Here is a 17,092-nt window from a genome sequence, read left to right on the forward strand (position 1 = left end):
TAAATAAGGTTACATATATAAAACACCTAGTTTAAGGCCTAGCACACAACAGGACTTCTAAACGGGTTCCCTTCTCCTCCCTGCCCCTGTTTAGTCACTGCTGCTGCTGCTGCTGCTAAGTCGCTTCAGTCGTGTCCAACCCTGTGCGACCCCATAGACGGCAGCCCACCAGGTTCCCCCGTCACTATTAAAAATATTACAGGAGCTTCCAACGTGGTCTCATCTTCAAACTCAATAGTTTCTTCAACTTTGATATCAGTAAAGCATTCCTAATACATCTCTCTCAAAAACATTCCAATTCCTTAATAATGGCAAGATGTTCAATCTCATTTGATACCAAACTGCCAATCAAAACACTCTTAAGTTAAATTGCCTGTAAGTTCACCAGAGGAATTTTGGCGATTCATTCAGAACAAAGCAGTGTGTAACAATTATAGAGTATATGTTAAGGGCATAAACTAAGAACTTAGACGTATAAAGTAGGACGGATAACATTTCAAGCTGGGGTTTCAGAAAACTTCAGAAGCACCAGCATTTGAGTGAGAATTTGAAGGATATATAGGATTTTGATTGGTGAAGGTAGGAAGTTAAAGAAAACTTCACACAGAAAGAGCTTCATGAATAAGGGCATGAAGGAAGAGGAAAAAAATGCCTTACAATCTAGCCCAAATTTTATTTTCTTATCATATCCCACCAGAGGCACAGATGTCAATCAAGTGTCATTTCCAAGATACAGTTTAGGTTGCTTACCTCCATACCTCTGCTCAAGCTATGCCCTGCTTATCTTACATATCTGGTTTTATCTTACATATACTGTTTTACAAAATAAGATAAAAATACCTAAGTTTAAAGTATTCCATATAAATGCATGTAAGTGAAAAACGTTAAAGTGTTAGTTGCTCAGTCATGTCTGACTTTTTGTGACCCTATGGACTATAGCCAGTCAGTCTCTGTCCATGGAATTTTCCAGGCAAGAATACCTGAGTGGGTAGCCATTTCCTTCTCCAGGGGACCTTCTCAATCCAGAGATCAAACCTGGGTCTCCTGAACTACAAGCAGATTCTTCACTGACTGAGCCAACAGGGAACCCCACATGCATGTAAGCTGACTTCAAATATAAAGCAGACCCTCTTTTAGGGGGCTTCCCTACTGGCTCAGTGTTAAAGAATCTACCTGTCAGTGTAGGACATGAGTTTGATCCCTGGGTTGGGAAGATCCCCTGGAGTAGGGAATGGCAACTCACTCTAGTATTCCTGACTGGGAAACCCTATGGACAGAGGAGGCGGCAGGCTATAGTTCACGGGATCGCAAAGACACAATTTAGCAACTAAACAACAATATAAATGTGTATATGCATGCATGCACATGTGACTAATTAATAAATGAAAACAGGGCTATTTCATCTACATCACTGGACATTTATATATTCAGGTTGGCTAATCAATTTTGGAAGTAATCTTACTGGGAGAAAGGGAGTCTGTCTGCCTTGCATTTGAAGCCAACTTACATTCAGGCACACATAGTAGTTGATTTTTTTTAATGAATTAATTGACTATTTTTGGCTGCACCGGGTTATTGTTGGTATATGGAGGCTTCTTCTAGTTGCCATGAGCAGGGACTATGCGTCATTGCAGAGCAGAGGCTCCAGGCTCACAGGCTGCAGTAGTTGCAACACATGGGCTCAATAGTTGAGGTGCATGGGCTTCGTTGCTCTGCAGCACGTGCAATCTTCCTGGACCAGGGACTGAACCCATGTCCTCTGCACTGGCAGGCGGATTCTTATCCACTCTACCACCAGAGAAGTCCTTCATTTTTTTTAAGTGTTCTGTGTTCTCCAGATTTCCTGAAGGCGCTGGTGAATTCAATCTTGTAGAACTGTTTCCCTTGCCTGAAAGGTCTTTGTTTGTTTACTTACTTATTTATTGGTTGTACTGAGCAGCTTGCAGAATCTTAGTTCCCTGACTAGGGATTGAACCCAGGCCACAGCAGCAAAAGCATTGAGTCCTAACCATTGCATCACTAAGGAATTCCCTGAAATCTCTTAATGTGGTTTGCGAATTGATATTTCTATTTGTTCTATATCCCTAACAGGGAATCTCTAGTTTCAGATTCAATGTTTATTGAAGGCCCATTATTCACTATGAACCATGACAGATACTTTCATAAAGTACCTACACAAGCACTTATACAAGCATCAACTGTATCATGTTCACTAAAACATAGTTTTACTGGTGAAAGATGTATGATAGCAAAGGAAAAAAATGATCATCTGGTTCTTAGGCAGAATGACAAGATGGTAGATCTTATTTTCCTGTTCATCACAGTTCAGTTCAGTCACTCAGTCATGTCCGACTCTTTGCAACCCCATGAGTTGCAGCACGCTAGGCCTCCCTGTCGGAGAAGGCAATGGCACCCCACTCCAGTACTCTTGCCTGGAGAATCCCATGGACAGAGGAGCCTGGTGGGCTGCAGTCCATGGGGTCGCTAAGAGTCAGACATGACTGAGCGACTTCACTTTCACTTTTCACTTTCATGCATTGGAGAAGGAAATGGCAACCCACTCCAGTATTCTTGCCTGGAGAATCCCAGGGACGGGGGAGCCTGGTGGGCTGCCGTGTATGGGGTCACACAGAGTCGGACACAACTGAAGCAACTCAGCAGGAGCAGCAGGCCTCCCTGTCTATCACCAACTCCCAGAGTTTACCCAAATCCATGTCCATTGAGTCAGTGATGCCATCCAGCCATCTCATCCTCTGTTGTCCCCCTCTCCTCCTGCCCCCAATCCTTCCCAGCATTAGGGTCTTTTCCAATGAGTCAACTCTTCACATGAGGTGGCCAAAGTACTGGAGTTTCAGCTTCAACATCAGTCCTTCCAATGAACACCCAGGACTGATCTCCTTTAGAATGGACTGGTTGGATCTCCTTGCAGTCCAAGGGACTCTCAAGAGTCTTCTCCAACACCACAGTTCAAAAGCATCAATTCTTCGGTGCTCAGCTTTCTTCACAGTCCAACTCTCACATCCATACATGACCACTGGAAAAACCATAGCCTTGACTAGATGGACCTTTGTTGGCAAAGTAATGTCTCTGCTTTTAAGTACACTATCTAGGTTGGTCATAACCTTCCTTCCAAGGAGTAAGCGTCTTTTAATTTCATGGCTGCAATCACCAGGCTTCTAAATTCAATTCAAGGCTTCTAAATTTCATCTGCAGTGATTTTGGAGTCCAAAAAAATAAAGTCTGACACTGTTTCCCCATCTATTTCCCATGAAGTGATGGGACCAGATGCCATGATCTTAGTTTTCTGAATGTTGCGCTTTAAGCCAACTTTTTCACTCTCCTCCTTCACTTTCATCAAGAGGCTTTTTAGTTCCTCTTCAATTTCTGCCATAAGGGTCTGCATATCCTGTTCATCACAGGATAATGTCAACTGATAAGAAAAGTAAATAGTTCTTTAAACAGTTTAGCATTAAAAACTGCACCGAATAAAACCGTTTACTCTAAAATCTACATTTTTGTTTCTGGAAGAGAGAATTACTTACCTCTGCCTCTGCTGTCAACTTTATCTTCTTTGATATCAACTGTTTTAAATCAACCCGACCTAAGTAAAGAAAAAATGTAATTTTTAAGTAGATGGGAGAGCTACCCATCAGCATTATTTAAATCATGAACTTAAAATACAAGCAAAACATGACCAAGTACAAACTTTGGTAAAACCACAAAACATAACACTACTTTTAAAATGGAAGCATAGGCAATATAAATAGAAGGAAATTTATACATAAAAATGGTAAGCTGAAAAAAAAACACTACTGTAGGTACATACCATGCTTACAACTATATTAATCATAAGATGCTACAAAATCCAATTCTGACAATAACAGGAAATTAGATTCTCTGACAGAGAAGGCAATGGCACCCCACTCCAGTACTCTTGCCTGGAAAATCCCATGGGCAGAGGAGCCTGGTAGGCTGCAGTGCATGGGGTCGCTAAGAGTCGGACACGACTGAGCTACTTCACTTTCACTTTTCACTTTCATGCATTGGAAAAGGAAATGGCAACCCACGCCGGTGTTCTTGCCTGGAGAATCCCAGGGACAGGGGAGCCTGGTGGGCTGCCGTCTATGGGGTTGCACAGAGTTGGACACGACTGAAGTGACTTAGCAGATTCTCTGAATGGATCCTGTAACTATGACTAGTAAAATGTACAAGCAACAATAGAAAAATCAGATAAGTTGGATTTCAGTAAAATTTTTAAAAAATCTTTTCTGTTCCAAGGGATGTTATCAAGAAAGTTAAAAGACACAAAATAGGGGAAATACTTGCAAATCTGATCAGGAACCTGCATACAGAACACGTAAACAACTCTTACAACTCAATGGAAAAGACAAACAGTCCAATTTAAGTGTCTGAATAGACATGTCTCCAAAAACGATACACAAATGGTTGATACCATTTGAAAAGATGTTCAACATCACTGCCATCAAGAAAATGCAAATCAAACCCACAAATATTGCTTTTTACACCCAGTAGCATGGCTGTAAGTGCTGGTCACTGTACACCTCAAGCTTATACAATGGTATGTGTCCATTATCTCAACAAAGCTAGAAAGAGCTGTACCAGCACAAAATTTTGAGAAGGACTGGAGGTGACAACTGTTCCATTATGCAATGAGAGAAGTGTTAATACTTACTTGTAGAAATGAAGTTTCTAAGAGTGGAACTACTTGGTACAAATAAAACAGTTTAAGTGAGGAGGAAAAATTTTGACCACAATATGGAGAAATTAAAACCCTCTCACACTGCTGCTGAGAATGTAGTGCTTTTGAAAAAGTCTGGAACTTCCTCAAAAAGTAAACACTGAGTTATTACCGTATGAGCCAGAAATTCCACCTCCTAGGTAAATACACAAGAGAAATGAGAACAGACTCCCTGTTTCCATTTATAGAAAAATTTTAAAAATCCAAACCCCCTGCCCCCCCAAAACTCTAACAAAATCACCCACTACCCTATGGTGTTTGAGTAACTAACATTTTGGTAAATATCATCTGTTCTTTTACTTTGGTAAATATCAAATAGTAATATTAAATATTATAAATATACATATTATAAAAATGGAGTCATTATGCATACTGTTTTCATTTGTTATACTGTTAATATCTGCATGTCTTACATAGTTTTCTACATCAATTTTATTGGTCTACTATTTTTATGACTGAAATAAAACTTATTTAATCCTCTATTTATTTATATCTTTTCACAATAATCACTTTGGAAAAAAAGGCATGGAGAATGTGAAGGTCCAAAATACATCTCATAAAAGCCCTAAAATGAGAGAAAAAACTTGAAGCAATAATGGCTGAAAACTTTCCAGAAGTGTTAAAAAATGCCAGTCCTCAAAGGAAGATCAAAGAATCCCAAGCTGGGTAAAGATATATGATAGTAAAACTGTTATAATACAGTTTTTTTTAATTTATCTTTTACACAAAGGTTTATTTTAAAGCAAACTACAAAAGGCCCTCGAAAGCAACAAAAAAGAAAATATCACCTTCAAAAGAACTGCAATTATGCTGAGTATTGACTCATCTATACCAACAACAGAAGAAGCCAGAAGGCAGTGAAGTAATACCTTTAATTGTTGATAATGGTGGAATTTATGACTGGGAAGGAGGCTGGAGGTCATACTGTGAACAGTCTGTATCACAACAGCTTTGAGGAAATTAAGAATTTTAAGCAAAAGAATAACTGATCTGATATTAGAGAAGTCCACTCTCTGGCAGGAGAGAAAGAAAGGATCACAGAAGTGAAATGCAATAAATCCTGACAAGAAATAATACTGCCATAAGTCAAAACAATGGCACTGGGAGTGGAAAGATGATAAATTTTGAAGGTATTCTCAAATTGGTACCTTATTAGGCAAGAAATATGAAGGTGAAACAAATATCCACTTGATTTTTCTATCAGTTGTAAAAAATACTTTTATTTAGCTCTCTACTATCTATGATCAGACCATGGATTCACAAATAAATGAATACAGAAGCTTATTCCCTTCAACTAACGACCACAGGGAGATGGGGAAGAAGACACCAAAGATTAATTCTCACTACTGTGCATCACTTCCAAAAGGAATGCGTCTATCCATAAATAACATCACCACCATTTCAAATTGGTTTGATGAGTCAGAGATTGGAAAGCTGGGAAAGTTTTTCCCAGTTAGACTAGAATCTCTGAAGGCCCCACTCCAAGTAATAGTAACGTCATATAAAGTCAGAGAAAAATACATTTAAAATTCATTTTCTTTCACCTTAAAATTAACCTCATATAACATTCAGAAGAAAATTACTTTCCTGCTATCCACCAAAACTTAAATGTCATAAAAATCAAAAGAATAATGCCATAAAAGCGAATATCCAATGATTTAAGGATCTATATATAGACAACCAACCACCTGAGTAAACTCAAGGCTTCTAAATTTCTAAAATGTTGACTCAGAGTAGTGATAAACAAGGACTGAGTCCCTTGCAGTGTCTGAAATATCTGTCTAAATCATTAATATCACTGTAAACTGATCATTAACTATTAATACCTACTAGTAGACCCAAAGATAAATCCTTAAAGAACACTACTCTCGATTTTTTTTCCCCTAACCTACTGATTTCTAAGAAGTCAGGCATGCGACATTTATCTTCATTACTACTACCTCACACTTGTAGAATCTACAACATTGAACTGAATATTTAAAAACGCACTTCCTGAGGTATCAAAAATCTAATCTGAACCAGTTTTGATGAAGACCTTCCTAAAATTAGCACCTTTTAAAAAGAGAAAAAGACCGTACTATACATAATCTTTATGTTAAATAAAAGATTATTTACTGTACCGTGCTATTATAATACTTTTATTGATATTAAAATGTAAATGAGAGCAATGGGGCCTACACTAAACAGCTCCAGAAAGTTATGCTTTCTACCTGGGTTGCTTCTTCACGACTGTTCACCAAATCTGACTCCTGTAAAATCCTATACTTATACTACTAGGCCAAATTTATTGCCAGTGTTACCCAGAAGGAAAAGACAAATAACCAAACTTATTAAATTAGTAACTCATTTGTTCATTCAATTATATATTTACTCACGATGTAAAAATCCTCTGAGAACACAATACATACAGGGTATTAGGCATGTATTTCAACTGCCCCCTCCTTTAGGATCTCAGTAGAAATATGCAAACACAGATAATTACAATACACTGAAGGGCTGTGGAATCGTGAGGGTGGAGTGAGCTTTTGCAGAGGAAGTCAATATTTGATATTTGAGTCTCAAATGATAAGGAAAAATCACAGTGAACAGGTACTCGGAAAGATTATCTCAGGCAATGCAAACAGCATGAAGACTTGTAAGGACTTGGGTCTTCTGGGACTTGACCGCGAGTCAAATGCCTCTAGGTGCCAAGCCCTCTCAGCTTTACAATACTGTACTTACGTCTCCTGCATTGGCAGGTGGGTTCTTTATCACTAGTACCACCTAGGAAGCCCTACTGTACTTAATAGAGGCTTTTGCTAAAGGGCAGCTTTTAATTCCTTACTTTCTAGGTTACCAGTTACTGTCTAGATCAAAGCTGTCCAACAGATATATAAATGTGAACCACATATGTACTTTAAAATTTCCTAGGAGCCACATGAAAAAGGAAGAACAGATGCAAGTGAGTCTTTGAAATGTGGTATGTATTTTACAACTATAATATTAAATCAGTTCAGACTAGCAACAGTTCAAGTGTTCAGCCACACCATACTGAACAGTATAGTCCTCGATCAGGGATCAGCAATTTTTTTTCTGTAATGGGTCAGAGAGAACTTTAGGTTTTGGGGGCCATATGGTCCAGAAGCACTACAGGCATAAATGAATGAAAGTGGTTGTGTATGACAACTTCTGTTCTAGATGGCTAAATTTACTCTAAGTCTGGCTGACATACATGCCCAGTTTCTTTTTATAATCTCATGGGACTATGGTGAACAAGGCTGGTGCTTCCCTTACAAGGGTATGTGTCTCATTCCCCTTGCCAGAGACTGATTCAAGAATGGGCATGAGTACTCAGTTAGAGATGACCCACTTATAGTTACTGAGAAGAGTTTAGAAGGAACTTTTTTATAAATGTGTCAACAAATTTAAGAAAAACAACAAAAGATAGTATAGATTTTAGGGCTAGTAACACACAACCAAAAACTGCTACTACCCTGAAAAGCCAAGGAAAGCCAAAGAGAACACTTTGGAAAGAACTGAATAGAAGTGATGGTTACCCAGCCCAAAGGAAACTGATATTACAAAAACACTCCTTACTCTCTGCCCTTGGATCTCCTATCAGGGCTGTCCAACCCAACCATGACCAAACCCTACCAGAAACAAGAGGGCACGGGAGCCATTGGATTGATTGTGCCCTGGGAGGCTGACGCTATGGACTCTAAGTAGGGTAGAAAAGAATAAAGAGGCAAAGGGAAGACAGCCTAATTTATAACCTAGTTCTGGCCAATGAGACATGAGAAGTCTGTTGGACAGTTTCTAGAAAAGATTTCATTGCTCTAAAAAGAAACATAAGGAAACAGATTTTCTTCTCATGGAAATTATTCTTTTGCTTTCCCAGTTTTCTTACCCAGCCAAGAGTTACTAACCCTCTGTCATTATTTCCATCCTTCCCTCATCACCACCACCAATTTCCTGAACCTGCCAAGCCATATCCCAATCCCAGATATTGCCTATCTGCTTTTTCTGATTCTGAATTGCCACACCTTGCAGAAATAATATAGAAAATAGGCCCACTATATAAACTGATGCTGTCAAGTCTTAACCAGGCCTGCAATAAAAAATGTAGTATCTGTCTTTGCCTCTTGATGAATTTCTGTAACATTCATCACAAGCATATATCCAAACATTTTCCACCTTTTTCAAGTCCCAAGCTTACCAGGCAACCTTACCTTCAATTGATCATTTTAGGTACCAACTCCTAAAATATCTTGTATTTTAATGTTCACTATCTTTAATCCTCTTCTCCACTACTCCTGTGTCAGAGAAAGGGGTACCCCATCTCTTTTTCAAGACTAACCCTTTAAACTATTGCCTTGATCCTTTTTATGTCTTTTGAGAAACTGTTCAAGTCATTCAACACATTGAGTAGTTTATAGCACCCACATTACACTCAAAGACAATGTAGTCTTTAAAATTTTGCTGAAATTATATGGATGTCATCAGTGGTACTCAAAATCAAATCTGTGAATTTTTGTCCAGTAGTACATGTTTACTTATCATTTTAGAAACAAATATGTAACTGAAACAAGCCTATGACTTCACAGAATTTATTGCTTAGGAGGAGGACTTTTCAGTGATCTTTATAATAGTAAATAGAGTACAGAGATAATGGCAAAATTAAAAATAACTGAAATTTTGGAAACAATGCCCTTTGGAAACAAATGGCAGCTCTTTCCAACGAACCTCATCTTTTGTGACCCATGCTATTCTTTTCTTTTTAATAAATGTCCTAGAAAAGTGATTTATACTTTCTATCTTCCCTTTCTCACTAGTAATTCATCCGCAACCTGTTTCTGTAACTCCTCCTTTTCTGGAGTCACTATGGTCTCCCAATTTCCAAATCCTCATCCTTGTTAAACTTGCTGCAAGGAGTTCCCTGGAGGCCTAGTGGTTAGGATTCTGGACTTTCACTGACAAGGCCTGGGTTCAACCCCTGCTTGGGGAATGGATATCCTGCACGTCACGTGGTAGGGCCAAAAAAATAAAAACTTGCTGCAAAATTTCAATATTTATAAAATATTGATCATACCTCATCACATATATTCTTTATAATAACCCAGTGAGATAAAAAGATAGCTAGGGGCTTCCCTGGTGGCTCAGTGGTAAAGAATCCATCTGCCAATGCAGGAGACATGGTTTGATCTCTGATCTGGGAAGATTCCACATGAAGAGGCGCACCTGAGCCCATGCGCCATGGCTGCTGAGCCTGTGCTCCGGAGCCCAGAAGCTGCAACAAGAGAAGCCACTGTATACAGAGGCCCACGCATGGCAACTGGAGAGCAGGCCCTGCTCACCGCAACTAGAGAAAAGCCCGTGTAGCAGCAAAGACCCAGCACAGCCAAAAATAAATAAAGGACAGTTGGTGTCATTTCTATTTTCAAAACAAAGAAATCAGATTCAAAGACACCAACCATCTTGCCCACAGTCCCATGACCAGTAAATAAATGAGCCTGGGTGAGGGAGGAGGGAGGAGGGTTCAGGATGGGGAACACATGTATACCTGTGACAGATTCATTTTGATATATGGCAAAACCAATACAATATTGTAAAGTTAAATAAAATAAAATTAAAAAAAAAAAAAAAATGAGCCTGAAGTAAAACCCATCTTCTGATCTCTAGCCATAGAGATCAGGAAAAAAAAATATTGATCAGTCATAAAAAAGAATGAAATTATTCCATTTGCAGCAACATGACTGGACCTAAAGCTTATCATACTAAGTCAGAAAGATAAATATCCTATGATATCACTTGTATGTAGAATCTAAAATGTGATACAGATGAACTTACTTACAAAACAGAAACAGGCTCACAAACTTTCGGTTGCGGGGGGAAATTTCAATCAGGGGAAGGGACAGATCGGGAGTTTGGAATGGACACGTACACACTGCTATACTCAGAATGGATAACCAACAAGGACCTACTGTATGGCACTGGGAACTCGGCTCAATGTTATGTGGCAGCATGGATGGGAGGAATGCTTGGGCGAGAATGGATACATATATATATACACATACATACACACACACATACATACACACACACACACACACGCACACACACACGGCTGAATCCCTTCCCTGTTCACCTGAAACTACCACAACATTGTTGATGGGCTATAGCTTAAAACAAAGTAAAGGTTTTTAAAAATTCATTAGTTACAATTTAAAAAATCAAGTGCTACTTACAGTCACTAAATTCCTAAAGATGACTAAGGACTACAAGGTAGTGACTAATAACCATGTTTCAAGTTTCACTTCTTTGAGCTAGTGTTTCTTTGTATCTTTGTGGTAAAGTACAGAATTAGCTAATGCGTAGGCACTGACTAGCAAGTTTTTACTTCCTAGAGAAGTTCAAACTCATTTTAAAATCCTGGTTATTTTCTAAAAATTCTCATTGACTGTATCACAGAAACCTTCATCCCAACTTTACCTTGCTCTCCACATAGATATATATAATCTAAAACCATCATGGGAAAGCCATCTCTATGTCCATAGGACGGATGGGTTTAGGAGTAGTCCTTGAAAGAATCAATCATTTATCAATCTTAGAAGCAAAAGGGGAGATTAAAAAAAAAAAGTATAATCCATCTAAATCCTCTACTGCTCCACTGACCTCAAAAAACCTTTCAAAATTCTCTACTAGTCACATCTACACTACTGCAGAGAAATGGAATCTGAACTAGAAATGAGGGTGATAAGTATTATACAGAAAAGGAGATTTAATAAGTAATGTTGAAACAATTGGGTAGCCATTTCAAAAAACTGTAAATTAGATCCCAGCTCACTTATTATTAAAAATAAATTCCAGATGGATCAAACATTTGAATCTTAAAAAAACCCATAAAGGTAAAAAAAAAAATCATCCATTTTCCTTTTTCATAATCCTGGATGATTTCTAAGCATGGTAAGACATCTAAAAGCAATACAAGAGCTGTGTGATCACATAAAAACTACACATGCACACTATCAGCAAAGTCAAAAGATAAACAGTGAAAAATACTCATAGTGCATGATAGTCAAAGGGAGGAACTTCCTTAACATAGAAAGAACTCTTCACAAAAACAAAAGAAAAATAACAGCCATCTGATAGGGAACAAAAATGGGCAAACAATAATGGACAGGGCTTTTGAAGAAAAATATAGTACATATATGGAAAAAGTTTTCTGCCTCATAAGTCATAAGAACAAATTTATGCTATATATGACACTATTTTCCACCCTTCAAATTAGCAAGCTTAAAAAAAGATTAGCAGACATATTAACAAGAGTACAGGGAAACAATATAGATGGCAGGATAAACTGGTATAACATTTTTAAGAAAGACAGTAATATCTAAATTTTAAAAGAAAAAACTCTTTGATCCTGCAATTTCACTTTAAAGAATGTATCCTACAAGTACAAGTAAGCAAGGACATGGTTTCAAGGATGTTCTCTGCAGTACTTTTTATAATCTAAATTCGTGCAAGCAACCCAGATGTCTACCCAAAGGGGACAAGTCAAATTACTAAGCATTTATGCAACAGGGTTCTTTCGTAGCTCAGACAGTAAAGCACCTAACAGCAATGCAGGAGACCCAGTTTGATCTCTGGTCAGGAAGATGCCCTGGAGAAAGGAATAGCAACCCATTCCAGTACTCTTGCCTGGAGAATTCCATGGACAGAGGAGCCTGGCAGGCCACAGTCCATGGGGCTGCAAAAAGTTGGACTGAGCAATTTTCACTGTGCAACAGAAGTGCTACACAGATACTTTTAAGACAAGTTCACGTACATATATTGAATTTAAAAGTTTAGAAAAAGCAAATTGTAGAAAAGATCCCAAATATGATTCCACAAGTAGGAAAAAACAGAAAAGCAAAACAAGATTACTTAAGGGAAGAATTATTACTTTATAACCTTCTACAATATTTGATTTTTTTTAAAAAGAACATACATTATTTAAAATTTTAAAATTAATAATCACAGTTCAGCCATTTGTTTCTTAATTAAATCAAACTGTTTTTACTTCTTCAACAAGGACAACTGAAGAGGAAACAGCCCCAATCTATCATGAGGACAAAAGACTGAAATCTTAAAGGTATATTATCAGTAAGCTGCAAAGGCAATAAATGGACATACCAATCTCACCTGGTCTATAATTTTTAAGCTATAAACAGATTTCTAACCTATAACTGAAATAACCCTGAACTACACTACTCAACCAGAGCTAACTTTGGTTTATTTTTTGTCACCACACCTGTATCAACTGTATGGGTTGCCCACATACACAATGAGAGGAATTGGTCCTATTACCATTAAACTTTTACAATATCATATAATCTTATTTTAAAATCACGAGAGGTAACTTTTAATAGAAATGTTAGAAGGTTTGTCATAGATTAAGAAACTCCCAGCTGGTGTATCACAAAGCAGGGAGTTCCTAAATCTACTTTGGGGTCTGCGACAGAAGAGCTGCCAGCACCATCAGCAAGAAGATAAACGAATACCTTCCTGAACTTAGTGAAAGAAGGCTTCAACAGCTGCTCTCCTTGGTTTTGCCTAAGGAAAAAAAATCTAAGTATGTCTGACGGCTGTAAGTCATCCATATAGGTACTGGGTTGGCCAAGAAATTTGTTCAGTTTTAAGTAAAAATAAGACATATTTTTCATTTTCACCAAGAACTTTCTTTATTGAACAACCTATTCACTAACCGAACCAACCCAGTAAGCAGTCAGTCAATGACTGCATATATAGTTAAGACTCCAAACCCTATCCGCTGATTTCCTTCTGCCTTTCCAATTTTGTCCTCTTGTCCGTAAAAGAAAAATAAAAACAGCACAAATCCATCTCTGAACTACCTTCTCACCCCACAATCCTCTCCAAAAGCGAACAAAACACCACACACACAACACTGTACAGTCTTAAGTCTATGCCTTTGAAACCCATTCCTTTCTACCTGGCTTTCTTAAAAGCCCCTTCCCAGTCTCCTCCTCAAAGATCAAAGTGAAATTCTACTTCCTCTGTGAGATACTCCCCTTCATTTTAAAGCAATGTTCCCCCTACTCCCACTGCAGGTGGTCTCCTATACCATTTAGTCACTGTATTTATTTAATTCCTTTAACATAGGACTGTTAACTCACTCTTTTGACCTTAAAAGCTATAAAAAGTACTAATTAATATTCAATAACTTTATTGCTGCTGGTAATTATGCCTCATTGTACAAAGCCTTTTTTCAAGTCAAGTGGAATCTGTCATCTCTCAAATGCCATCGAGTTTATTCAAAAGGTTACATAACATCCATGACTGAAGAAAGGCTGAAGAAATAAAATAAGCACTCTCATATTGCTACTGGGAGTGCAATATTTCCGGAGGGTGATTTGGCAATACTCAGCCCAAAAATCTTACAAGCATTTATTCCCACTGACCTAAAAACAATTTCTAGAGGCTTCTCTGGCAGTGCAGTGCTTAAGACTTGGTGCTTTCACTGCAGAGGGCATAGGTTCAATCCCTGGTCAGGGAACTAGGACCCTGCGTGCTGCCTGACGGGGCCAGTTCAGCCAAAATAAATAAAAACGATTTCTAGGAATACAGCCAAGGAAAAAATCATAGACACATGAACTTCTGTTTATCTGCACTTTCTAAAACAAACATGTTTTGGTTTTACCCTAAGGGGAAAAAATGTGTTCTCAATCTACTTAGTTGATTAAAGCTCTACCTAGACCAGTCAGTTTTATGATTAGATGCATAAACTGAATGAAGGTGCCAAATTACACAATAACAATGATATTCACTTTTTTTCATCTATTTTTGCCAAGAGACTCTCAATTTTTACATAAGGCAGGTTGTTCTCTCTGTTCAAACATTTATGTATGTATCGCAAAGAACCCTAAAATCAAATAAAACTAGAAGTCTACTAACCAAGTTAATATTTGTTAAACACTTAAAATAGTGCCTGGTATATGATAAACTATTAGTAGTTATTATGATGTATGCTCAAGTCACTGAGTCATGTCCAACTCTGCAACTCCATGGACTGTAGCCTGCCAGGCTCCTCTGTCCATAGAATTTTCCAGGCAAGAATACTGGAGTGGGCTGCCATCTCCTCCTCCAGGGGATCTTCCAGACCCAAGGACTGAACCTGCATTTCCTGCATTGGCAGGAAGATTCTTTACCAATGAGCCACCTTGGAAGCCCTAGTTATCATCATATTACCTTTACTCATTAATCAGCTATCAAATGAACAATGTAGCAAAATAAAAGGCAGTGAAAAATAGGTATTATCTATAAATTAATAGAAAGATAGACAATGTTCTCAACCTGATAAACGGTACCTGCAGGAACCAACAGCTAATGTTAAGTATTGGAAAAACTAAAAGCTTTCTCCTGAAGATCAGAAACCACCCAGGAATGCCCAATGTGCACTCTTGCCAAGTCTATTCAGCATTTTACTGGAAATTCTAGCAAGTGCATTTAGGTAAGAAAATAAAACAAAAGGCACGTAGATTGAAAACTAAGAAATAAAACTAACTCTTTCGTCCAGATGGCATGATCTTGTATATAGAAAATAGCATAAAGCATACAAGACAAACTCTCAGCTAGTAAATGAGTTCAATAAGGTTGAAGGATACAGTATCAATATACAAAAACAAGCTTCATTTTTACATTAGCAACAAATGATTGGAAAATGAAATTAAGAAAATTCCACTTACAATAGCAGCAAAAGGAACAAAATATTCAGAAATAACTTAAAAGCGTAAAACTTACAACTGAAAACTATAAAACATTGTTGAAAGATATTAAAGAAGACCCAAATACAAATATACTTCATTTTACTGTGCTTTGCAGGTATCGCAGGTTTGGTTTGGTTTTTATAGATTGAAGGGTTGCAGCAACTGTACACTGAACAAAGATATCAACACTATTTTTTCCAACAGCATCACTTCATGCCTCTGTCATATTCTGGCAATCTTGCAGTATTTCAAATTTTCCACTACTGTATTTGTTATGGTGCTCTGTGATCAGTGATCTTTCATGTTACTACTGGAAGAAGAAAACTTGAGAAAAACAGATGATGGTTAGCTTTTTTTTTTTAAGTTTTTTTAAGATTCCTTTTTTCTTTGATGTGGACCATTTTTAAAGTCTTTATTGAATTTGTTACAATACTGCTTCTGGCCGACAGGCATGTGGGATCCTAGCTCCCTGACCAGGGATAAAACAAGCACCACTGCACTGGAAGGAGATGTCTCCAGCACTGGACAACCAGGAAAGTCCCAGTAAGAAAGGCTTTTAATTAATGCATGTGCCCTGTCTTTTTTAAAACATAAAGCAGTGTAGGTCGGAAGGCTCCACATGCCATGCGGCACCTGTGTGCCACAACTACCAAGCCCGCGGGCTCTAAAGCTGCAACAAGAGAACCCACCGCGATGAGAGGCCGGGCACCGCAATTAAAGAGGAGTCCCCGCTCGCTGCAACTAGACAAAACTCACATGCAGCAATGAACTCCCAGTGTAGCCAAAAAAAAATAAATTAAACAAAAAACATTTTTTAATGGCCAAAGGATATGAATAGATAGTTCTCCAAGGAAGATCTACACATGGCCAACAGATATATAAAAAAGTGCTCAACACTACTACATGACAGTGAGGTATCATCCTATACTTATTAGAATGGCTCCTACTAAAAAGACAAACCAGAGCTCTACTGGGGGCTCAGTGGTAAAAAATCTGCCTGCCAGTGCAGAAGACAGGAGTTTGATCCCTGGTCCGGAAGATCCCACATGCCACGGAGCAACTAAGCCGTGTGCCACAGCTATTGAGTCTGTGCTCTAGAGCCCGAGAGCTGCAAATACGATGCCTGTGCATCCCAGAGCCCATGTTCCACAACAACGGAAGCCACCACAAGAAGCCCAGACACAGCACCTAGAGAGCAGCGCCTGCTGGCCGCAACTGGAGAAAAGCCCTTGCAGCGACGAAGACCCAGCACAGACAAACCAACCAAAAACAAAACAGGAGAAAGTAAGCACAGGTGGATGTGATGAAACCGAACCCTTGAGTGCCACTGGTGGAAATGTAAAATGGGCAGCTGCCAGGGGAAGCAGTATGCCAGTTCCTCTCAATATTAAAATAGAGCTACCATAGAATCCAGCGACCCTCCTTCTGGGTATCACAGCCTCCATCTGAGCCAGTCTCTCGTAATAACTCTAAGTGTTTGTGTATGTATCCTATTGGTTCTGCTTCTCTGGAGAACTCTGACTAATACACATCCCAATTGAGAACTGCTACTCTTAAGAGCTGTCTCTCAGACTTTAACCTGCATAGGAAT

The 17,092-nt window shown here is 38.4% G+C and overlaps 1 protein-coding gene across 2 annotated transcripts in view; it reads right to left on the reverse strand.

Moving 5' to 3' along the window:
- The window catches only part of SOAT1 (sterol O-acyltransferase 1), a 64,096-nt gene that overhangs the window by 32,031 nt on the left and 14,973 nt on the right, over positions 1-17,092 (reverse strand). For both annotated transcript variants that reach the window (XM_006048572.4, XM_006048573.4), the window contains exon 3: positions 3,543-3,601. In XM_006048572.4, coding sequence (XP_006048634.2) covers positions 3,543-3,601 — 59 coding nt within the window. The remainder of the gene's footprint in view (positions 1-3,542; positions 3,602-17,092) is intronic.

Source organism: Bubalus bubalis, chromosome 5 (assembly GCF_019923935.1).
Source record: "Bubalus bubalis isolate 160015118507 breed Murrah chromosome 5, NDDB_SH_1, whole genome shotgun sequence".
Taxonomy (NCBI): domain Eukaryota; kingdom Metazoa; phylum Chordata; class Mammalia; order Artiodactyla; family Bovidae; genus Bubalus; species Bubalus bubalis.